The following is a 22,776-nucleotide window of genomic DNA, read 5'->3' as shown; positions in this document are numbered from 1 at the left end:
TGTGGAAGGACCTTTATGAGGAATTAAGTACATGGAAAGCAGAATATGCTGGGCTGAGAGAGAGAATCCCTTTGAAGAGCTTCAGGAAAGAGGGTGGCTCCAGTCGACACAGTAGTGCACAGCAGTGACTGAGGTGGTGGCTTTACAAGGAAGGCACTTTTTTGAAGGTTCCTTTTTTATTCACTTAACTCATTTATTTTTAAGTTTCAGGGCATGTTGGCTTTTCTTAAGGGAGGGAAATGTGTTGTCTGCTTTTTCCACTGCTCTAGACAGGTCTTGCACTGAGTGATAGTGGTGCGGACAGCTGTCAGTGAAAGGACTGCAATATACCAGCAGCTGGGGTCTCGCTGCCCATCCTCCCTCCCAGACCTTCTCCATTTCACACGGAAGTCCTTCCTGTTCTGAAGCACCTGGAGATCTCTACAGTCAGATCATACTTGGTAAGTCTGGGCACAGAAAAGCTGCTTGTAGTTTTTTGATTACTTTCCTAAGGGAAGGACTGTTAATTGTAGAAGCTGTACTAAGAATAAGGAGTTGCAAGGAGAGTTTTCTCTTCTCAAGGCTAAACAAACCCAGCTCCTTCAGCCAATCTTGTTATTCTCCCTCTTTCTCTCCTTTTTTTCTAGTTTCTTCTCTGAATTAAGTTTCCCTCATTACTTGGATCCCTTTTGTTGTCCCTTATGGCTCTCAAGGAGGTCAGCTCTTGCAATGGGTGATACTGTTTTCCTTTTAAGATGTTTTTCTCTTAAATGCACTACAGAGTTCTGTGACTTGTAATTTCCGATGAGTGCCATCCGACCATTTAATTCTTTGCAATTGCTATAGTAGATGCCAAACACATTTGCAGTAATTGGATGGCACGTAAGGGATTAGTCAAGACTGCCAAGACTCACAGTCATCCAAACCACAGCTGGGTTTTTGTGCTGTTTCCATGGAATCCTTGCTGTGTCTGCTTCTAGATTTATTTGCAATCTGCATTTTGAATAAAATCCCCTCTGCAAAACCCTTGTCAACATTTGTGGTCTTGCTGTGTGGCCCTGACTTTATTGCACTCTGAGAGTGGCACAGTTATGCCATCTCCCTGAATGACAGAAGATTTGCAAATGCCTTGTTCAGAGTCATTAAACGTCTGACCCCAACCAGGCTAACATGTTGGCAGGCGGTTTGGGGTCCACGTGTCATGGGCAGAGAAGCTGCCACAGACACCCTAGAGGCCTCTGAGCTGTAGGGGTCATTCATGATCTTTGTGCATCACGCAAAGGTGGCAAGAGTGTCTGCAGACCCTCAGCTTCTTGGGGGAGGGAGGGTCTCTCTGCTTTTGAGTAGGAAATACAGACTAGTATGGATTGTGTCCTAAACTCTTTTCCATTCAGGTCTGTTCTCCCAACACTGCTCATTAGGCTGGAGGGACTTGTTATTCTACCTTTGTCTTGCTCTGTTGGGGAGAGATGACTCTCAGTGCTGCTGGTAGCCCAGGAGAGCAAGAACAGATGTTTGTTCTGTACCCATTGGTGCTGATCATCCGTCCCCGTCAGCTGTCTTAGCTCAGAGTCCTGGCTTGGCTCCATCACTCCAGGTTTGGGCATTAGCTTCTGGTAGGTGAGCTTAGCCTGATGGATTTTGGCTATTTTTGCGGTGATCTGACCAAGGAGTAGGAGGTGTGAAGGTGGGTGGTGACTGGTGACGGACAAGAGCTGATGTATCTGAGATAGCTTTTTAATTGTATCCTTGAAGGGGAGGACAGGATGCGTTTTGCGATGCTATTTTAATCAGGGGTGATACCAGCTGCTTATGTCTTTCTCATATGCCAGGAAGATTCGCAAGCCCTTGGTTATAATTCCCTCAGCGTGTTCAGAAGCTGACAGGTATGTGTGTTGAACTGTGGGAGTGCAGTGGCCTGGTGGTTAGCAGGAGAAAGTGAAGTGGAAGTCTGCTGCTCAGGAAAGCTTATCAGGAAAAGGGCATGAGTAGTTCTTCATTATTAAGTGCAGGGTGCTGACGTAAGAGCATCAGATAGGAGCCACGAAGTGCTTTGCTGGGCTTGAGAGCCTGTTGGGGCAGCTTTATTTGGAGGCTAATTGGATTGCAGCTTAAAAGAGAAATTTCCTGTCTCTTGTTATAACAGGATGAATGAGCTGGAATGGAGCTGCGCTGCTGCAAGCAGGTTGCTCCGAGACTCTGCCAGCTTGGCTAAACCAAGTCCAGCATGTCTGTGCAGCACAGCTGGGACACATCAGCCTCTTGCCAGTGGTAACACGTAACTGGCCTAGAGCATCACGAGCCCGCAGAGCTAAGGCAAGGTCAGGTGTTGCTCGTGAAACCTTTTCCTCTGGGAGTCAAGTCTGAGTAGCATGTATGTTTTCCCATGGCTGGAAAAAGTTACCGGTTGGTAATTCCAGGGAGGAAAGGGCAGAGGCCTGGGTCTAGACTTTCCAGCTGTTTACTTGATGAAGGTGAAGGAGGGGGATGAAGGTGTCTCTTCAGCATTTGCAGCAAGCAAGGTAAGCTCTGATGGAGCTATCAAGCCAGGACCAGTTTCATGTCTTTCCAGGTCAGGAATGATACATGTTGGCAAAGAAGTAAAAACCTGATCTGTCAGGTATATTCAAGAGCAGGGTTTCACCTTTAAGTCAGTGGTTAATGTGAATACACTTTTTATTAAAACTGTTCAGCTTTCAGGCTTTGATTTAACATTCTCCTCTTATTCCCCAATGATGCTTTTATTGGCTGACTTTAGAAGGTGAAAACATTGCAATACAGCACTGCGTAACGCTGCTGTTCCAGCTATCGTTGCACTCAATCTCTTAGCAATGTTTTATGTGCATTTTTATTTAATTTCTGTTATCTGATTCACTGCCAGCTCTCTCACAGAACAGGGCGTGATGGATTAGTTTCATTAGACGTGCAGTATTTTTCTTTCCTCTCTGGCCCTCTTCCTCAAGCACTTTCACTTCTTGGATTGGGGGAGAGGAGTGGATAAACACTCCGGCTAATGATAACAAGACCTCCTGCACACTATAGGAGAGTCAAGACTTGGGGGAGCAACCTGGAACACGTTCAAAGGCTGAAAATGGCTCTCCTGGAAATGATGAGCTGAATCAAAGAGAGAATATATTCTGGAACTTCAGCACACTTCCATTTCTTACTCCTACAGACAGGTTTGGATGGTGTTGTGGATAATGGCAGAAAGACTCTTTCCACAGATTCCCTTTCTAGGCCAAAAAAAATCTGAATGTTTTTCTAATAGCTCCTGAAAGAAAGATTTCCTTCTCCGTTGTGGCTGGGTGTGCAGCGGTACTAGTTAGGAGGACAAATACTGAGGCTGATTTTTGTCAATTTCTCATTGGCAAGCGGCAACCTGATTCTTATTTACACCGCAAAGTCACAGCAAGGATTAAAATAGAAGCTGAATGGAGCATTTTTCACTGCAGGCTGCATACACGTTTCTTTGTTCTTGCATCCAAACACGTCATCTTCAGAAAGCAGCTTATGCTTGATGTTACTGATTTCCATGTGTTTCCGTGTGCATGAGCTGTGGTTTAAAAGCAGCTTCCTCTTCCAACCTGTTCAACTCTTCCCCTTGGTTTTTTTTTTTAGATGTTGTCCTACAAGTATGACACTATGAGAAAAAACCACGAATGGAGGGAGCTGACCTCTGCCTTTTCCGCTGTTCATTCCCTTGCCAAAATAGTTTATCTCCTATTTACATCCTCTGCTCCTTGTCTCCTTTCTATTTCAGTGGCTGGTCTGGCGCCTATTTCTAAAGGATGATGCATCTGCATCACTCAGGCATTTGCTGCAGGAGCATTTCCAGTGCTTCAGAAATGTCTCAGCATCCTATGAGTCAGCCGTCATGCATTTGGGAGCCAATGTTTTCTGTTGTACTTGATAGCTCGGTAAAGGGCGGAGTGGAGATCACTGAGAGAATTAATGCCTGGGGGTGTTTGTTTGGAACTGGAAGCGAACAAGACAAGTGCCTAAAACGGGCACCTCCAGCAGTCACTCGTGAATCACGTCTGTACTGGCCAGGGCTCTCTGCCATTGCCCGGAAAACGTGTGGTCTCTTTTGGGTGCAATTTAAAGACATTTTTGGGCTCATCTTGAAATGTTTCTGTGCTACAATACCATAGAGAGACAGATGTGACTTCACTATGTTTCAAATGGCGCTGTGTCAGGGCAGAGGTCTAAAGTTTAATTTCCACAGTCCCTTTACGTGGCATTTACAGACTTGTGACTGGGCTGAGTTCAGCTCTGGGGCAGCTTAACACCAAAAATGCTACTGACAGGTGGAGGGAAATGTAGAAGAGGAGCAGTCTGGGCAGAGAGGGATGTGTACCCTATGACTACGTGTGAATGATGAGAAGGCAATCACCACGAGCAGTATGAGGAATTAAGTATAGGTGTAACATCAGGAATAAAAAAAGGGAGAGTTTCGCTACCAGAGAAGTCCTCCCTGTGAGAATTTCCAGACTGAGCAAATAGCCCTCATGGGAAAGGAGCAGAACTGGTTTTTTCCATGGGAAATTAAAAATGTTGGACTCGAGAAGGGAGATACCTTGCAGAAAAGATCCGGCCTCAGTCCCTTGAGAAGGACTAAGAGATACTACTGGGTTTTTTGTCTCTAACTGATGATGATTAGATTTTGTTAGGTTATTTACTCCTCCCCCCCGGGAATGAAACTGCTTATGTTTGAACAACCCACAGATACTTTGAGAAACACACCAGTAATCTTGATTCACAGGCAAGAAAAAAAAATAAAGTTGTGAAAACTAGAAGGTCATAAGAACAGTATCTGTAAGAGCATGCCAGCAACGGTGTTTTCAGCACAAATCTAGCCTGTGCTGAGCAGTATTCAGAATATTCTGAGGTACGTTTGATACAAATTGAAGCTTTTTATTCAAAAACAACTATTGCGAAGTAGAAGCAACTGTGCTTCTACTTGATGGCTCTAAAAAGTCAAGAAAAGTATCAGTTTTACATCCTTTTTTTTATTTTAGTGATCAAACCTGGTTGACATCTTCAGGTCACAACTATAGCAGGAACACTTCTCACTCTAAGGAACATTTTTTCTAGCCTGTGTAAATCCTTTCTCGCATTAATTGACCTAGAAAATAATTACAAAAATTCATAGCAGACCTATGTCTGTGCCATTAAGTAAAACCAGGCCAGGAGGTAATGCACTGTTTAATTGCTAGCAGGTTTCTTGGTCTGATTTCAGCCTGTGCAGTCACCCAGACAGATGAGGAAGATGGGGATGGAGTGGGGAGGTCTCTAGACACCACCAAGGGCTGACTTGTCTCTGCTGATACTTCATTTGTCCATGAACCTGCGTGTCTTTAGTGTAGCAGGAGCAATGGTAGAGGCAGTCCTGAGATGTGGGATATACTTGCTGTTTAGTCCTGTCCCTGGAACAGTTCCAGCAGGGCCAGGGCAAGCAGATGGTCTTCTTGTGAGACCAGACCCATGATCAGAAATGATGGTTGGCTGTCACCCAGCAGCTTGTCCTTGCGAAGAGTCTCATTTAGGAGCAGACTGGGCAGAAGATCAAGTGGTGGCTCCTTTAGGATGCTCCTGCCTCCATACAGCTCTGGTTCCTGGAGCTGGGTCAGTCTCCCTGTGCCCCAGCACTAACTACTTGGCTCTGGGGTCTGGGCAGTGGCAAGGGAAGATAGGCTGAGCCGACCTTTCTTCCTTACTCGTTTCTGGCTTCATGGACCACTGTGGTCTCCTTCTTCCCTGCAGGACTGCGTTTTCTTGGAGGGTTTCATCTCCTTTGGTTCTTACATGTTTTAAGATATTTTTAGTTGTGCTTCGGGCTTTCACACAGAGGATCTTTAAGACTGGAACTAGTGACAGTGTGGTCTGTAGGCATCTGGTAAGGAGGGGTGGGTACAACGGCCAAATACTGTTTGAGGAAGAGAGAAACCGTGAGAAAGAGGGCTGCAGGTGTGGCTTGGGGAGCAGCCAACATGTTTTGTGAGATAAAGAGGGTCTGCCCGTGTGGGGTGTGCAGATAGGGAAAGGAGGGGTCACGGGCAGTAGGAGAGATGAGCAAGACCCAGCCCTTTGCTTGTGCTTGAGGCTGAAGGGTGGCTGCAAAATTTGGGAGCAGGGTTGGGGCTACCCCTGAGCCAGAGGGGCTGGGGTGGCCTTTCCCACCTCTTGGGCCCCGGGGCTGAGCGGACGGGGGGTGCACGGGAGCGGGGGGCTCGCTCCCTCGGCAGCCTGCCCGTCATCCCAGGAGCCCCTCGTGAAAGAGCCACGCGCAGAAGCGATCGCCGGCCATGGGGCTGGAGCTGGGGAGCACAGCAGCTGCCGGGTTAAAAGGAGGCCACAGGCAGATTTCTGTTCTAGTTTTGCAGTTGCTGGAGAAAGGTTTCTTTCGCTTTGCAGAAGGAAACTCTAGGGATGGATGTGGGGCGAGGGACGAAATGAGGTATTTTGAGGATAGTGTTTCATTCGTTATTACGCTGTTTGTGAGTCTCTTGTGATTTGGAGCTACCTTGTCACATATTCATTAAAAATCTGATGCATCTGTTTAAATTTGATATGGAATTTAAGGAGGATGAAGGATAAAATTTTCATAAAACGTGAGGTCTTGAGAATCATTCTGCCTGGGAAGAGAGTTGTGTAGGGCAGAGATGTGTGTGCTGGAGCAGATTACCTCGCTGTGCTGCCTGCTGCCTCCATAGTGTGACCCACTCTCTTGACCTGTGTTCAAGCATGTATCACAGTTGCATACTCTGTAATCTCAAGAGCCTTCCCGGTCCTGACAGAGCCCCGTGAGCTAATTGGGTGCTCACGTGTGAGCTAATTGGGTGCTCACGTGTGAGCTAATTGGGTGCTCATGCATGAATGCCATAAACCCTGCACTTCATGCCTGATACACCACCTCGTGTCTGATTAGACTGTCTCTAATAGATTCAGCCTATGGCAGTCCACATCCCGTCCTCCCATCAGTGCCCAACTATGGGATCCTCCCAGAAAGAGCACGCTTCGGTTTGGATCCCAGCTTGCTGCTGGATCTCCTCTTGATGAGGTACGTTAGTTCTTTTCGCCAGGCTGCTGGGAGGTCCTGGCTTACGTCATTTTCCACCTCAGAGCTCACTCTGTTTCCCCCTTAGCCAGGAGACGGTGTCCACCCTTCTTGGTTAAAGTAATGTTCATTTCATGTCCTTGTATATGCACGTGCCTCTGTTAGACTGGGAGTCACCTCTTACAGTACTGGTTAATAAACAACTCTTATCTGAGTGACGGTTAAACTATTCCTCTCCCTTTGCTATTTTATCAGATGCTATGTTCTGTATGTTTGCCTAGCTCAGCACTCTACTGTACATTTTAGTGAGATGTGATGGTGATTGATCCCTTAACCACATGCAGAATTATTTATTAGTTTCTTAAGCTGGGTTTTTGGTGGGAGGATGTAGCAGCCAAGCAGGTATTTTGGATGACTGGTAAGGACCCAAGTTCTCATTGCTCATGTAAACGCTTAAGAAATTAAAAATTTAACCAGGTGCTTTGCCATCATGTAGAGGCTGAAGAAAGGCTTTAATACTTTACAGTGAGAGACTATAGCTCTGTCACCTTGGATGCTATAATGTGGCTTCATGCTATAACATGTTTCATTATGAACATTTTGTGACTGTGGGGGAGAGAATGAAGCCTGGGGGCAAAACTGAGAAGGGGGCTTCCCCAGAGGATGAATTAGCTGGAAAGCAGCTAAGGAAGGATCTCGTGTTCGTGCAGCTGCTGGTTTCTGACCCGAGAGCTGCTGCCGGCGAGCAGCTGACGGGAGGGAGGAGATCAGCCTTTCCCTCTGAAGGGGTTGGTGTGTCAGGTTTCCATGCAGAGCACGTGTGGATAATGCGAGCTGCAAACGCTGCTGCCTGCTCCAGCCACCGGTACAGAGCGAGCCGGGAGCATGGGGCAGGTGGCTTGGAAGGGTTTATTTCTATCGCTTTTTGATTATAAAACAGAGAAATACGTCATTGCAAAGAACAAGAAGGTGGGGATTCTCTATCGCGTGGTGCAGCTCTCCATCCTGGCTTACCTGGTGGGGTAAGAATCACCCTGCATTTCACATACTGCTGCGGTTGCGTTCGCTTGCTGTGGTGTGATGAAGATTAATGTAGGATACTCTGCATACAGTGACAGCTTGCTATGCCTTATGATTTTAATGCAGATAGTTATGCTTGTTTATACAGCTGGATTTTTTTAATGTCTAATAGATTATATCTGATTTTTCACCTGCTAGGGATCGCTAGATTCAGCTCTACCTTCCAGGTTAACATTAGGTTAAAAATAGATCAAATGGCACTATGGCTTTGTACTGCATTATTTACGCCTTTATTTCTGTATTCGGTGGGAATGGTGCCAAACCTTAACACCTGACTCATTAGAAACAATAGCATTTATGGCTGTGGTTGCTGAGCCTTGGGACAAACCTGGGTTGTCTGCATGATGGTGTGACATGCTCAAGTCTAAATGGGAGGGAACCAAGCACAAAGTGGCAGATTTCTTTGCTGGAGTGGGCTGCAGCAGCTGGGATTGTGGAGGTTGAAGGCAGCGTGAGTCGGCTGCCTTGCATTTATTTCAGAGCAGGGCGAGTTGGCATGGAGATAGCTAGAGCACCTCTCAGAAAAGGCCCAGTTCTGCAAGAAGCTGGTCACACTGACATGTAATGAATGCAGCAATACTCCTTGCAGCTTGCAGGCTCGGACCTGGAATTCTCTCACCTATGTGATGCCTCTGCCATTACTTCCTGAGTTTCTGAGGCTTTGCAGAATGTGATTCATAGGTGTTTACCCTCACTGTCTGTGCTTCTGAGTCCCTTCACCTTTCTCACACCTCGTGTTTTCACTGATTAAATATAGCAGAGTAATTTTTACATGCTGGCTTTATTTATAGAAAGGTGTACAGTTCCAGAGCCTGCTTTAGTTAGCAGGGCAGAGATGAAGTCTCAGCAGTCTGGCATGTATTAGCTGCTAAAGGAGGAATCCTGTAGATAACATTGCCGAGGACACATCCTCCGTCCAAGAGGGATATAGCGTGTCCAGTGACCATGAGTGTTCAGAGACCGTCTGTGCCATACAGGCTTTTTTCTTCCCTAGGCAGTTATTGCCTTCTGCAAACCTTTGGCACTGTCACTGATGGTGCCTGCAGTGACTCCTTTGTGGCTGGGGGCTTATAGTGTATCGCAGAGGTGGTTAGCGTTAGTCCGATGTCTGATGGCTTGATTACGTACCCATACCTGTTCGGGGTCTGGCTCGGGGGTTGTGATCATCAACGCCTCTGGATCCTTTCTTGCATGTAGCTGCCATTTCTTCCCTGATTCACTGTGAAAACTGTAAGGGTCTGCTTTTGAGCCCTCCTGGGAGGGAAAAACAGGGTTCTCGGGGAAAACAGGAAAGTAGGAGACTTCACAGGGGTGGAGAATGTTATTATTCAGGTTTGTCACAAGTAGCAGGTGAGGGGCAGCATATGTCAGTGCTGCTCAGCTCCAGAGATGGCTGCTTTCCCTTTCTGCATGCAGTAGTGCACTCCAGGTCAGTGCACTGCAAAGGGAAGCTGTGCCAGCAAATGCAGCCTGCATCCCTCTCCCAAAACCTGCCCTGGCACCCTTGCCTTCTTCAGGGGTCTGGGTGATTTGTCGTCTTGGCAGCTGACTTTGGCAGTATTGTGGAGAAGCTGGAGGCATTTCATTTAACCCAAAGAAGTTTTCACCCTATGATATGGAGCTCTTGGTGCTTCCAGTGGGAAGAAGTAAGCAAAACCTTTTCCTGGAGTGCTTAGCGAGGCAGCAGCTCTTCCAGGTGTGCTAGTGAGAAGCCTGAAGCCCAGTGCAAAGGCCAGGGTACAGTCAGGTTGTTCCCATCACACTGGCTTACAAAAGATCCTGTATCCAGCTGAGAATATTCCCTACATATTTCTGTTAGTGATACGCAGTTCACCTGCTGGAATTGCAGGTCCCCAGCCATGATCTGTTGCTGGACTGGTAGCCTAATGGCAGGCTGCTAAAATGGGAGAGAGTCATGTATTGTGAAACGAACCACACTCTTCACCGCAACTTGCAAAAGCTTATAGTATTTTTCATCTTGAGGAAGACAGAGCCCTGCCTTCCCCTCCTTCCATGGAGGTTGCTGAGTGTAGCACAGGACAGGGAGGTGGGAGGCTTTGTTTTTTTACCCTGTGACAAGTTACTACACCTTTCGCTTCATGTAGGGTCTTGGTCCTGACTTTTCCTCCAGTGCTGTAGATACAGACAGCTTGTGTCAAAGAGTTTATTCTAAATTTGTAGTGGTGCTTGCAGAGGGTTTGGTGCCATTGGCATGTTTTGGTTTGCCCTTGAACGGTGTTTGGCCTTGGTGTAAATCTTCTCTGGCTTACTTGTTCCCTGACCCCACTTCCTAATGCTGTTGCCTGCTGTTTTCTTTGCAGGTGGGTGTTTGTTGTCAAGAAAGGCTATCAGGACACAGACACATCCCTCCAGAGCTCTGTCATCACCAAGCTGAAAGGAGTAGCTTTCACCAACACCTCGGAGCTGGGGGAGAGGCTGTGGGATGTTGCAGACTACGTCATCCCTCCACAGGTTGGCATCACCCCACTGCTATTGTCTCTGCCATTCAGCTAGAAAGACATCTTCCAGTGTGGTTGCTGATGGAAAGGCTGAAGTGATGTATCCAGGTCTTTCCTGTGAATAAGCAGGAGGTGGGCTACAAGAAAGCAATGCTATGCTTCTCTTAGGTCTTTCCAGCAAATATCAAAGCAGTCTTGTCTCTCTCACAAAGGTCTGTGATACTTGACAAGCAGAACTTTGCAAGCAGAAGTCCCTTGGACTTCAGTGGGACTGCTCAGCTGAGCAAAGTGTCTGCTTGCCTCCATTCCTGGGCTAGAGCAGGCATGCATGGGGCAGCCCAGAGCGGGTGGGAGATGGAAAGAAAACGTGGTGCAATTTGAGTGATGAGGGTTGCTTGAAATGTCTCTGGCTAAACCTGCCTTGCTACTTCCTTGACTTGGACAAAGTGAGATGCATAGCTGATGCTTAAGGGCAAAAGATGGCAGCAGATATGGCCGGGCACCACGTTGGAAGTTGCCCATCTGTGCTTGCCAGGGCTGTTTGTGCTTTCCCTGCTAGCGTCCACCATGTGCATGGAAAGGTATGAGGGGAAGATGGGGATGCTGTGCAGACAGGGGGAAGAAAGCTATAAACTGAACAGTTTACTTGTCTGTACATAAGAATAAAACTTCACCTTCCTTCTGCTGCAGCCCACGTTTACTCAGACCTATGGATCTGTGCTTTGTACCTCCACCAATTTCAATGAAAAGCCTCAGTCTCAGAGTGACATTTGCTGTGCAGCAGGAAGGCCAGGCAGCGTGCTTGTGGTGCCTCTTGTTCAAGCTGTGTCAAGCCCTGGGATGCTTAGAAGGTGGCTGGTGTGCACATCCAGAAATGAAATGGTGATGCTGACCAGTATTTTAACTCATCAGATGTTTCTCCTGTGACTCAATGGTCTTGTTACTGCGTGTTGGCTTATTGGGAGGCGTTGTAGTGTGGTGTGCTGAGTAAAGATAGCCAGCTCTGCCTCTGGGCTGGTGTACTCTGCAACGCAGATGTCTGGGCTCTGGCATCATGAAGGCAAACATGACTGTGGAGTCAGGCTACAATATTGAATCCAACATTACTGCAGTCTGCCCCAGCATACGTCAGCCTCCAGCAACCCCAGTGATGTTAGACCCTTGGCTCACAGTGAAACTCAGCAACTTCTGTGGGCTGTGAATGCAAACACAGACATCTCACGAGCTTTCCTGTTCCACATGCTGATTAATGTTTGTCTGCTGAATGTCTCGGGTCAGCTGTGAGATGTGTCCTGGATGGGTTTTTAGGAGTATCTGAATGCCTGCTACCAGTGCATTAAGTGACCTGCATCTGCTAACTACTGCATAATCTCTCATTTCACTTTGGAGGGAGAGTCCCTTGCTGTCCTGCTGGATCTGGGTAGGCTGGTTTGTACTGGAGAGATCCGGGTAGCAGAGCAGGGGGCAGTGAGGGCTGGGAGAAACCCCATCTCCTCCACAGAGCAGTGGGCAGCTCTCCTGACCCCACAAGTGCAGCTGCTGACCGACGTGTCCCTCCTGCTGAGGACAGACATACCTGTGTCCCAAAGCGCTGGTGGGATGTGGGGTAAATCCACCCCACGCAAAACACAGCGAGGGAAGGAGAGCGAGCCAGGTGAGTGTGAGAGCACTGAGTTCTGCTCTCATGAATGGAAACCTGAGATCTCCGATTTTTATGTGCAACAGGCAGGCCTGTGTGTTGGAAGGAGTTTTCTGAGAGACTCTGGAATAAACAGCAGGCACTCAGCTTACTGAAATTCATCCCTGGGGGCCTTCAGACAGGGTGAACCAGTGCCACTTTGGGGTTAAGCTTAATGTAGAGCAGGGATTCACCTGGCAAATCCTTCACTTGTCACTTTCTTGGGCTTGTTCTCTGACAGGTTTGCAGAAAAGTCTTGTTCCCTGGTGTGGTTCAGAGCAGCCTTATGGGGTTGGGGGTCCAGAGTTTGCTCCCGATGAGGTATTTTATCACCAGGTGCTCACTTACACAAGCCACCAGTTATGGGTGGCAGGGCTTGACACACTGCTGGTTCTGGTCATGGGTGGGGGTTTTTCATCCGAGATGCTCGGGGCTGCCCTGCCTCACGCCAGGACCGTAGGCTGGCTCTGATGGTTATGTGTGTCCCCTCGGCATGACGAGGGACAGGCTCCCCAGTGCCGGGGGCTGTCAGGATGCAACCCGTGTTTCTGTAGCTGCCGCCTGGTGTTGACCCTCCTCCCTTCCCCACGTGCGCACAGTATGGAGCAGAAATGGTAGAAGCACATGGTTTATTTCAGCATTCATTTCACTTCTGAGTGGCCAACCAGCCTCCATCTGCAGTGCCGTGGTAAGCTGCTTTCTCTCCCCTCTTGCTGACTGTACAACTGTCTTCAGGCTTGTTTTTTCCTGTGGTTTCCTTTGGTGGTTGGTTGTTAAGGGGAGACCATTCAGGGGAAAAGTTAACTGTTTTAACTTTTTGCTGAATGTGGGGAAGGGACCAAATAGAGGCTGTAAATGTGCAAAGACGGGAAGGCTCCAGGACAGGAGTCAGTCGTGCATATTGTGGCTTTGCCTAAATACAGAGGAAACGCAACGCTGCCAGAAATAAGGGTTTGGGGGATGAAAATGCAGTCAAGTCTCTCCTTGCATGTCTCAGGCATCCCAATGGCTCGATAAAGGGATCTGTATTCTCTCTATTACAGCCATGCTAGAAGTTCTGTGTTTTTATCACATGTCCACAGTGTTGCACTAACTCTGCTCCTGTGCTGTGCCCTGCTGCCTTGCTCTGTGAGCTCAGGCTTGTAACAGCACAGCCAGCCTGACCCTGGCTGAGAACAAACACCCACAGCTCTGCAGTGGGACAGGGCCTTTGATCCCTGATCAGGCACTCTGTCCTTATGGAAAAGGAGGACAAGTGCTTGCCGAGCAGCCAGCGAGGCAAGGCTCAGCCGTCCTGCTCACCAAATTAACGCAGCCTCTGAAGCAGAACCCCTTAAGCCATAGAGACTCGCCGACCTCATCCAAACAAATATCCAGACAAAGGGTGCTGTTGTATCTCAGCCTGAAAAGCATCAGGAGAGAGGGAGGTATTACTGTTCTGCAGAGAACTGCATCCTCCTTGTAATAGGTACTTAAAGAGTAAAACAGTTTTTCTAACTCTTCCTGCCTTACTTTGTTTATTCTAGGGTGAAAACGTCTTCTTTGTCATGACGAATCTGATTGTGACCCCAAACCAGAGGCAAGCCACATGTCCTGAGGTAGGAAGAACTGAGCCCCTTGGCCCCCAGACCCCTACAAAACTGGGGGTAAGAACTGGCAGACAACATCTGGGGAGCAACGAACGCAGGAAGGATGAAAGGCGTATGGTTTTTTTCTGTAGTGTAATATCTCAGTTGGGAAAATAGGACTGGTTACTGCAAACCTGGGAGGTTCAGCTATCATAGTTTCTAGAGGCACTGATCATGTAGAGTCTTGCTGACCTTAGTTGAAGGTGTTGGACATCTGCCCAGCTGGAGATGAGACCAGAGCAGTCATTGCTCAGAGTCAGAAAAGGCCATGGAAAAACAACTTGGAGGTGACTCAGTCTAGTTACAGGTAGAGGAGACTTTCCAAGAGCCCCATCCTGGGAAGAGCTGAACATTCAGGTTTTTGTTACCTTCAGGACGTGGAAGGGTGCTTAGTACCTTCCAGAACAGGCCAGAGGCATGAGGTCTTTCTGGGTCATGTTGAAATGTCCTCTGTGGAGACGTGGTTCAGAATGGGCTGGAGCCTGGGGGAGGAGGACGCTGACCGTCCAGGGAGTGTTGTCTCCATGTAGCAGAGATTAATTTTCCATATCGCAAGCAAAGAGGTAGCCGAGGCTGAGAGCACAGCTTGCTTGTTCAGGACGCAGCTGTCCTCTAGTGGCTGCATTAACCCGGCATGCAGCCCAGAGAAGGAAGGGTAATTTGGGGCTCAGAGAGCTTGTAGCTTAAATCAAAGGTAGGGTTATCTCTTAAGGTGAAGTACTGTGGCCTCCTGCCTGGTTTTGGCCAGTGCTAGGTGATGTCTGGGTTTTTCCACAGCCTGTCCCTCTCCAGCCAAAGCAGGATGTCATACCTGAACTATGGTGTTGCCGGTGGTGTGATGCTGTTGAGCTATTTGCGTGATCTACAGTTACCACTTCAGCTGCACGTTTTTAGTGTTCACCATCCTATAGAGAATTCACCCCAGATCAGCAGCACTTTCTTACCCCTTTGAGTCTCGTGTCCTGTCACAGGTCTCACTTCTGTCCTCTTCCACTTTGCAGAGTGTCAGCATTCCCGATGCCCTGTGTTACAAGGACGGGGACTGCCTGGCAGGGGAAGCAGTGGTGGCTGGCAATGGTAAGGCAAGGGTCCCTCCTCCTGGGCTGTGTCTGGTAGAGTCATGTTCCTTCAGAGGCACCAGCCTGGTTACAACCCCAGAGATCTCCGATTACAGAGAGTGGCAAGGACTTTCTTTTCTTTACTGTCTTCTATTAAGATTGCTGCCTTGCTTACGGCTCCGTGGTGGCTGGGCCAGGGCACCCTGGGCTGCTCAGAGAAGCAACAAGAGAGTGGTTGTTCCAGCTGAGAGGCCCTTTCACAGCAGGGAGGAGGGCTTAGGGTAGCAGTGAAAACCACCTGATTTTTGTGTGCCCTGTAGGCAAAGAGAGGAGGTGGCTGCTCTGTGTGACCTTTTCTGTGATGTCTGTGCTGCAGGGGTTAAGACTGGCCGTTGTTCGAAAGACAGGGACAGCATCAGAGGGACTTGTGAGATACTGGCCTGGTGCCCAGTGGAGAAAAGATCCAAGCCCAAGTACGTGGCCATCTTATGCTGTTTCCAAGCTTGAGCTGCTTGGCTTCTGTGTCACTCAGGGCAGTTTCTGGGTTCTCTCTGCTTGGATGCTTGCTTGAATGTTGGCTGTTGCAGTGCAGGAGGGAGCTCTGCGTGGCCCCCCGGCAGGACCGGCCCTCTGCTCCCCCCTCCTTAGCTCACTGGCTGTCCCAGGGCTGTTTGCAGCTCTCAGGGCTTCCCTCAGCCTGCACGCTCCTCACCAACTCCTTGCTGGCAGCGTGGGGAAAGTGGCACGGCTGGCCTAGCACCATGGGGTGAAACCTACCTGTTTCTAAAATGGCAATTCAAGTTTTAGCACGTGGGCAGGGTGCAAATGTAAAACAGATAACAAACCCTTCTCTTCCAGGACACCACTTCTCGCCAGTGCAGAAAACTTCACTGTTTACATCAAGAACTCGATCCGCTTCCCCAAGTTTAAGTTCTCCAAGTGAGTGCAGGTGCTCCGAGATCCCTCTGTCCTCTCCATCACAGAACCAATAACCTCAGTTTGCTCCACTGTCCTTCTCCTGCCTGAGGGTTGGGGTGGGGAGGCTGATATTCCCTCTTCTAAGGTGCAGGGAGAAGCCTTTGGCTTCAGGCTGTGCGGGAACAAGGAAATAGTGAGGGCTTGGAGCTTCTAGAGAACAACCAGGATAAGGCTGTCCTTTACCAGATGAGGTCTGCGATAGCTCCTACAGCATGGGATGCACCAGAGCTCCTAAGGCAGATGGATCTGTCTGCCAGCCAGTGTGTAATGAGGTTCCTGAGCTGCTTCTGCTCCCAGATGTTCCTCCTCTTTCATAAAAATGAAGGTGCCTGGACAAGGCTGGGAAAATGCAAATTTAAAAATATTTGTTTGCATTTGCTGCTACAATATGAACAAAATGAAGAAGTGTAGGACGGAGTGTGTTCTTGCTATTCTCCCAGGCTCAGCTAGAAATTTCTAGCACCTTTATTTTTTTCCTTCCTTGAGAAAAACCAGGTGGCCCTGGAGCACTCTGGCAACCTGTTCCACGTGAGTCCTTTCTTGAGCCCAGATTCAGCTGGCCTAGTCCCTGTCTGGCCTGGAGGTCATTTTTGTGGGGGCAGACTGCTTTCCCTGGGCCAGCAGTGGAGAGGCTCGCAGGGTGACAAGGCTGGTGGCAAGGTGCCATTTCTGTTGTGCATGAGGGGTGTTGGAAAAGTCTCTTGTCTCTGCAGTCTTGGTGGCGTAGGCTTGTGCAGGCAAGCAGAGAGGGAGACAAGTTGGATTTCCCTCTTCCCTACGTGCAGGATGAATGTGCTGGCAACCGACAATGAGTCCTACCTGAAGACCTGCCGCTACAGCACGGAGCATCCCTACTGCCCCATCTTCCTCCTGGGGAACATCGTCCGATGGGCTGGGAGCGACTTCCAGGAAATGGCCTTGGAGGTAGGAGTGCCCCTCGGGCTCGTGTGGCTTCCCAGCTGGCTGTACCACTCGCTGGGTGGCCGTGAGGAGAGCCACTGGTGAGCCACGATCTGTCTCCTGTCCAGGGTGCAGTGGAGAGATGCTGGTTCTTAAAATCACGCTGGTCCCATTTATCCTGTCCCCAGGGAATGAGAGGCAGGGCAATGTAGGTCCTCTGGAAGAGGGGGTCGGGTCAGTTATCTGTTATTCAGGGCTACCCAAACCGCTGCTCTGCCAGCAGGGTTTCTTTAATTTCAACATTACTACACCATCAGTTTAAACCCAGAATTCTAGAATGCCAGTGGGGCTCCTCTGCTCAGAGAATGCCCCAGGAGGCTTCCCCTGTGGGAAACGGATGCGTTTCTGCATGGAGTCGTGGGGCTGCAGCACCAAAGGTGGCTGCAACCCAGTGTGTGTAGCCCGGGGGGGGAGATGGAGCCAGTCTGAGGCATCCCGGGAAGCACAGGGTGAGAAGAGTGCAGGCTTTGTGCTGGCTTCTGCACTTGTGAACCTCATCCCTGCATAAAAGAGCCTCTTCTCTACTGAAGTATGTTACAGCCACTTAAATTAATGAAATCAGTGTCCTGGGATGAGAATCTTCCTAGGATGCCAGCACAGGGAAAGCTAGGGTTGCGTGTAGACTAATGTGATTAATATCATAAGCATGAACTGAGCCCATCCAGAAGCATGTGTGCTCATGTCTGTGACCAGAAGTGCAGCTATTCTTGTCCCTGGGGAAAACTTGCCCAAGGATCTGACAAATTTGAAGATACATTAAGTGAACTAAGCTTAAAAATCTCACACTGTCTCTCTCTTTCGTTAAGGGTGGTGTGATAGGAATTCAGATTGAATGGAACTGTGATCTTGATAAAGCCCCTTCTGAATGTAATCCTCACTATTCTTTTAGCCGGCTGGATAACGAGTTTGCAGAAAAGTCTATCTCTTCTGGGTACAACTTCAGGTAAGTAAAGAGGAGAATACAATGCAGTACTGCAGTTGGGCTGAGCTGGTTTGACTCGCAGGCGTTGGAGGTTGGCAGTGAAGTAGTACCCGACCGGGCCAGGCACCGCCCCAGCCAAGCACACTGCATGCAGAGGAGGGGAGGGAGGGACTCATGCTCATGGCAAGCTAAAGCTGTTTTTGATAGAGGAATAGATCTGTTTGAAGAGATAGGTGAACTCAGATGGGTTCTTGTGTGGGGCGGGGTGCAGATGATGGAGTTAAAATCAGCATCATTGTATTCCAGGTTTGCCAAATATTACCGGGATGCTGAGGGGGTCGACTACCGGACACTCATTAAAGCGTATGGAATCCGCTTTGATGTGATGGTGAACGGCAAGGTGAGGTCCCAGGCCAGAATATTTCAGAGCCTGGAGAGAAAAAGGTGGGGGGCATTTCTCAGTGGGAAGGCAGCTCTGGGATGAGAACAGCCTCTCTGGCTTGTCGTAGGAAAGGGCTCTTGCCATTCATCCGTGTGGAGCTAACCCTACATAAGAAAGGAGATGACCTAGAGTGCGGATGAGTCTGCATCTCTTTTACCTAAAAACAGGCTCCTGTAAAGTCTGACAGAAGGAAATACGCCCCAGAGTCTTGCTTTCCATGCGTACGCACCGCAGAAAAAAAGAAAACTAATCCAGGGGTGACGCAAGCTCAGAAACGCAGCCATGGACAGTTGGATCTGAGACACACACAGACCTTTAGCCTCCAAGATTGTTCACTGCAAATCTTCCATGGTCGTGCCTGCTTGTTACTAACAAAACACACCCACAGGCACTAGTAGCTTCCCCTGTGTAACACCGCACCCTTAAATTTGTTTCTTGGGTTGTTCTTTCACCAAGTACTTCATGACCTTTTTTCTTTTAGGCAGGGAAATTTAACATCATTCCCACCATTATCAATATCGGTTCGGGGCTTGCTCTCATGGGAGCGGTAAGTGAATGTATTTTCTTAAAGTAACATGTTGGGACCCAGATCCCTCATTTAGGTGGTAAGAGGATAAAATGGGACGGGTGGTTTATATTTTCTCCAGCAGAGTTTTTGCTACTCTGACTGCTCAGTCAGGTCCGTGTCTATGTCCTGTCTTAAAGGCATTTGTTAGACTAAAAGGTATGTTAAGTGCCCCTAAAATTACATGGAGTATGAAGGAAAATACAGCTCTCACAAGTTATTCTTCTTCCATGCTCATTGCTAATTAGATCAGAACACTTCCTCTTCTACTCTCAAGATGAAACACAAGTTCTTTCTCTTTGCAGGGAGCTTTCTTTTGTGACCTGGTGCTGCTGTATCTGATTAAAAAGAGTAACTTCTATCGAGGCAAAAAGTATGAGGAAGTAAAGTAAGTGGGCTTGGCTTTTGTGTTTAAACATAATGGCTTTATTGTTATGACTAACAGAAATAGAAAGAGATATGGGAACACAGTAACCATTAATGGCAAACAAAGGCGAATTCCAGGAAAATGTATTCCTCCAAATGAGTTTAGCCGTTACTCCCTCCCTCCGCAATTCATTGCTGTAGTTAGCTGGGGAGCAAAGGAAGGTGCTGTGTCATGGTTGGACTACAAATGGCCTTGCACTGTCGGTCCATAATGAGTGAGGATGGAATTGGGGCAGCTCCAAGAGCTCCAGAGCCTCATGAAATTGAGAACTGGGGCTTTAGCTGTACAGAGGGTGACGGCCTTTGTGGTAAGATGTGACAGGCCTGGCTGGGAACCTCTTGCCCACACTGCTTTCTGAAACAAAAATAGCCTGCTTGTCTTGTCTGTCACTTCTGCTTGTTTCCTCAGGTCCAGTTCCAGGAAATCGTTATCTAGCCCTACGCTGAATGGGAATCAGAGCCCTGACCAGCTCGGTGGGCTCTAGGCACAGCGATGGGTCTGCCAGCTGGACTCATGTTCCAGGAAAACCACGCAGGTGTGAAATCACACCCAGACTGGGAGGTGGAGACACCCCAGATCAGGTCTACTGTCTATTATTGGGATTTCCAGAGGGAAAAAAAAGTCCTTTAAAGAACACCCTTCTTTCCCTGAGATGTTCTCTGGTATCCTGAGCTTGCAACAGTGTGTCGTCGTTATGGATTTATAGAAGGATTTTTATAAAAGGAAAAAGAAGGCACCAAACAAAAGTTTTTGTATCTGTTGATAAATATATCTGTACCTACGTCAGTAGCCAGTGTTATCCTGTGGCTGTGCTTTGCTTCCATGTGCGAAAGAGCAGTGATGTGAAACACCGCTGGCGCTTTGAGGAGGGCTGAGGCCCTGATTCAACCCATCTCCTGCTCCACTGGCTTGCGGCCACCGCTTCCAACTCTCGCTTGTGTTACATGCAAGATTAGATGTAAAGCAGCAGGACTGCTCTTGTCGGGAAGTGCAATGAAATGCAGCATTTCAGCAGCTCTCTGAGCCCGGGGGAAAGGGACTTGTTATCCTACAACGCCCGTGCTGACTGGGCCTGTGTCACAGTGGGGGCAATTACTCTTACTGCAGTGTGTGAGTAAGCATTAGGGCCAGAAACGGTGCTCATCCAGGAAAAGCCTTCGCAACAGCTGCAACAAGGTGCTCTGCTCGTCTCAGGAACAGCAGGAGAAGGTCCTGCGCAGCTCTGAATGGGGAATCAGTTCAGCCACGGCTGGGTCCCAGCTACCTCACCGCTACCCACCGTCTCCATTTGTAGCTGGCCCAGAGAACCAACACTTCAGAGCACGGAACAGGTAACAGCAGGCGGAGGAGTATTTTGAGGCAAGGCAGGGATAGATGGTTTTGTGGTTCATGGTGGGGGGGTGGGGAAAGGGGGTTAGCGCACTGGAAAGCAACATGGCACTGGGAATATCTGCACAGGGATGGTCTTAGGTTCTCCCTCCTTTGTTCAGTGGCTGGTGTCATTTGCTCAGGATTGTCCTTTCTGCATCACTTACCGATGGCTCGTGGTGGGGAGAGATCTAACTTAACGCTTCTGCCGGTTTTCGTAGTACCCTGAACTGTACTGCAGAGACTGAAAAGGGGGGGCTCTATCAGGTGAAATGGACTTTGCCGGGTTCTTCCAAATACACCAACAGGAGGAAAATGTAGCAGAAAGATGTCCACTACTTCAACACTCTGGTAACTTCCAAGAAATACAAGTGCTTCTTTGTTTCTCAACAGAGAAATAAGGCTCACTGCAGCCCATTTTGTGAATTTATGATCATGTGGGGATGTAACTAATCTCAGAAGAGTGCTCATGGAATATCATTGTTTGAAGTTTGCATTTGCTTGAGCTATCAGGAACCGACCCACCAGCCCCTGAAGACACTAGGTGAATAAATATTCCTGCCTCATTTAAAGCTTCCACACCGTGGCTTGGTACAAACTGATCAGTGTTCTGTAAATGCCACCAGGTCATCATTGATCAGGAGTCATCATGCTAAAGACTACGTGTTTCTGTGCACTCTTTGAGTATCGAGATTTAAAGGACTCCTGCTGCAGCGTCCTTATGTACTGCTAGGACAGCTGTAGAGAGGGCGGTGGTACAGAGAGCTGCTGTGATCGCGTGTTACACACAAATGGAAAAGGCAAGCTGCACTCACCTCTGCTTTAACTTCTTTAAGGGGGTACAGGTTGGGTCTAAATTAAAACTCACCTCTGTTAGCAGTGGCAAACTCCAAATCCAGTCACCGATAGCAAACCCCACCCAGACTAGTCCACTCCCTCTGCTTCTGTTCAGACGCAAGTAATTATCAAGTCAAACATTTAGCTAGAATAGAATTATACAGTGGACTTAAAATAATTTAGGATAAGCTGTGTACCTCTGATGCTATAATCACATCCAAAGCTGTCTCTTCATGCCAGAAGACTCTCCTCCAGGCAACCATGAGTTAACGTCTGTATAACTGACAGGCTGCACTAGTCAGGCCCATTAGAACTACCATGCCAATACAACAGCACAGGCTTCTGACTGTCAGAGCTTAATTCTGTTTGAATAATTTCTAGATGGTGAAACACATGATGAACCCTACATGTGGCATCAGGCCAAGGCACAACTCTCGGAGACCAAGTAGCTCATTGTAATACATAAAGCTGACTGTGCTCTACTGAAACCAATGTTTCAACTTGACAAAACAACATCTTGTTAGGTGACCAAAGCGATTTCCTGAATTTAAGTCTTCAGGGGCTTCAGGCCCCCAAAAGTCCCTAGGATATTTCCCATTTTTATACCCTCTGTTTAACACAATTCCCACAACCATTGCTGTTGATAAAACATAACCAGATTCCTTCTCAGGAGCTTGTTTCTTTGATTTTTTTTTTTTTTCCCCCTCCTTGTATTTAACATACAGCAATAAAATTTGTCACTTTAGGGCAATGCTCTCCAAGACTTTTCTGTACAGCGTGTTTTTTAGGTTGCACACACCACCATCTCTTTGTGATTGATACATACTTAAGCTAAGCAAGTTAATTAAACACTAAGTTTGCGCCAGCATGTCTATAGCAAAGATATTACCTGTACAGGAGGTGACCAAATTTTCCTTTCTGTTCCTACCAGGGACATATGGAACCACAACACTGCGCTGCTCAATTACAGAAAATGCTAGCAGGCTTACACCTGTGTTCAGCACAGAGTGAGGTGGCAGGTAACAGGACGTTGCACTTACTTGGTCGTGTTTTGTTGGACACAACTGTACTAAAAAGAAGCAAAGTGTTTGACTTGGGAGAGCATTACTTAGCGACTCTCATACATGCCAGTGAAGAGTATCTGTAACAATGTCATTTATTGATAGCGTGTACATATAGCAATTGTGGAAATAACATTTGCACTAGCAACTCAATTACATTTCTGTACCAAACCTTCACGTACACTTAATTACATGCTACTGTGCAGTATTTCCTTGTGCCAGTGGATTATTTTTTAAGAGGGCTGTGCTACACACTGCTTTCATTAGTATTTGCATG

The 22,776-nt window shown here is 48.1% G+C and overlaps 1 protein-coding gene across 5 annotated transcripts; it reads left to right on the top strand.

Moving 5' to 3' along the window:
* Window positions 1–47: 47 nt before the first annotated feature.
* Window positions 48–22,707, top strand: P2RX5 (purinergic receptor P2X 5). 5 transcript variants are annotated; one of them, XM_052803102.1, is made up of 13 exons: window positions 48–440; window positions 2,126–2,300; window positions 10,438–10,588; window positions 13,780–13,851; window positions 14,883–14,958; window positions 15,316–15,412; window positions 15,798–15,878; window positions 16,703–16,841; window positions 17,684–17,820; window positions 18,106–18,199; window positions 18,723–18,788; window positions 19,112–19,194; window positions 19,642–22,707. In XM_052803102.1, the coding sequence occupies exons 2-13, from the start codon at window positions 2,131–2,133 to the stop codon at window positions 19,715–19,717; spliced, it is 1,242 nt and encodes a 413-aa protein (XP_052659062.1). In that variant the 5' UTR covers window positions 48–440; window positions 2,126–2,130; the 3' UTR covers window positions 19,718–22,707. The 5 variants fall into 5 exon arrangements, with proteins under 5 accessions (XP_052659062.1, XP_052659060.1, XP_052659064.1 ...); XM_052803100.1 differs by having other exon boundaries at window positions 13,780–13,899; XM_052803104.1 differs by lacking the exons at window positions 48–440; window positions 2,126–2,300 and adding an exon at window positions 2,359–2,501 and having other exon boundaries at window positions 13,780–13,899.
* Window positions 22,708–22,776: the final 69 nt, after the last annotated feature.

The sequence above is a fragment of the Harpia harpyja genome, chromosome 12 (assembly GCF_026419915.1).
Source record: "Harpia harpyja isolate bHarHar1 chromosome 12, bHarHar1 primary haplotype, whole genome shotgun sequence".
NCBI lineage: Eukaryota > Metazoa > Chordata > Aves > Accipitriformes > Accipitridae > Harpia > Harpia harpyja.
Note: the sequence above shows the minus strand (reverse complement) of the source record. Positions and strands in the feature narration are given on the sequence as shown.

Excerpts from the sequence above, each read along its gene's own strand:
- P2RX5 (XM_052803100.1), top strand. The coding sequence starts at position 2,131 with ATGAGCTGGAATGGAGCTGCGCTGCTGCAAGCAGGTTGCTCCGAGACT. Across the intron at positions 15,879-16,702 it reads CCCAAGTTTAAGTTCTCCAA|GATGAATGTGCTGGCAACCG; the intron begins GTGAGTGCAGGT and ends CCCTACGTGCAG. Across the intron at positions 16,842-17,683 it reads TCCAGGAAATGGCCTTGGAG|GGTGGTGTGATAGGAATTCA; the intron begins GTAGGAGTGCCC and ends TCTTTCGTTAAG.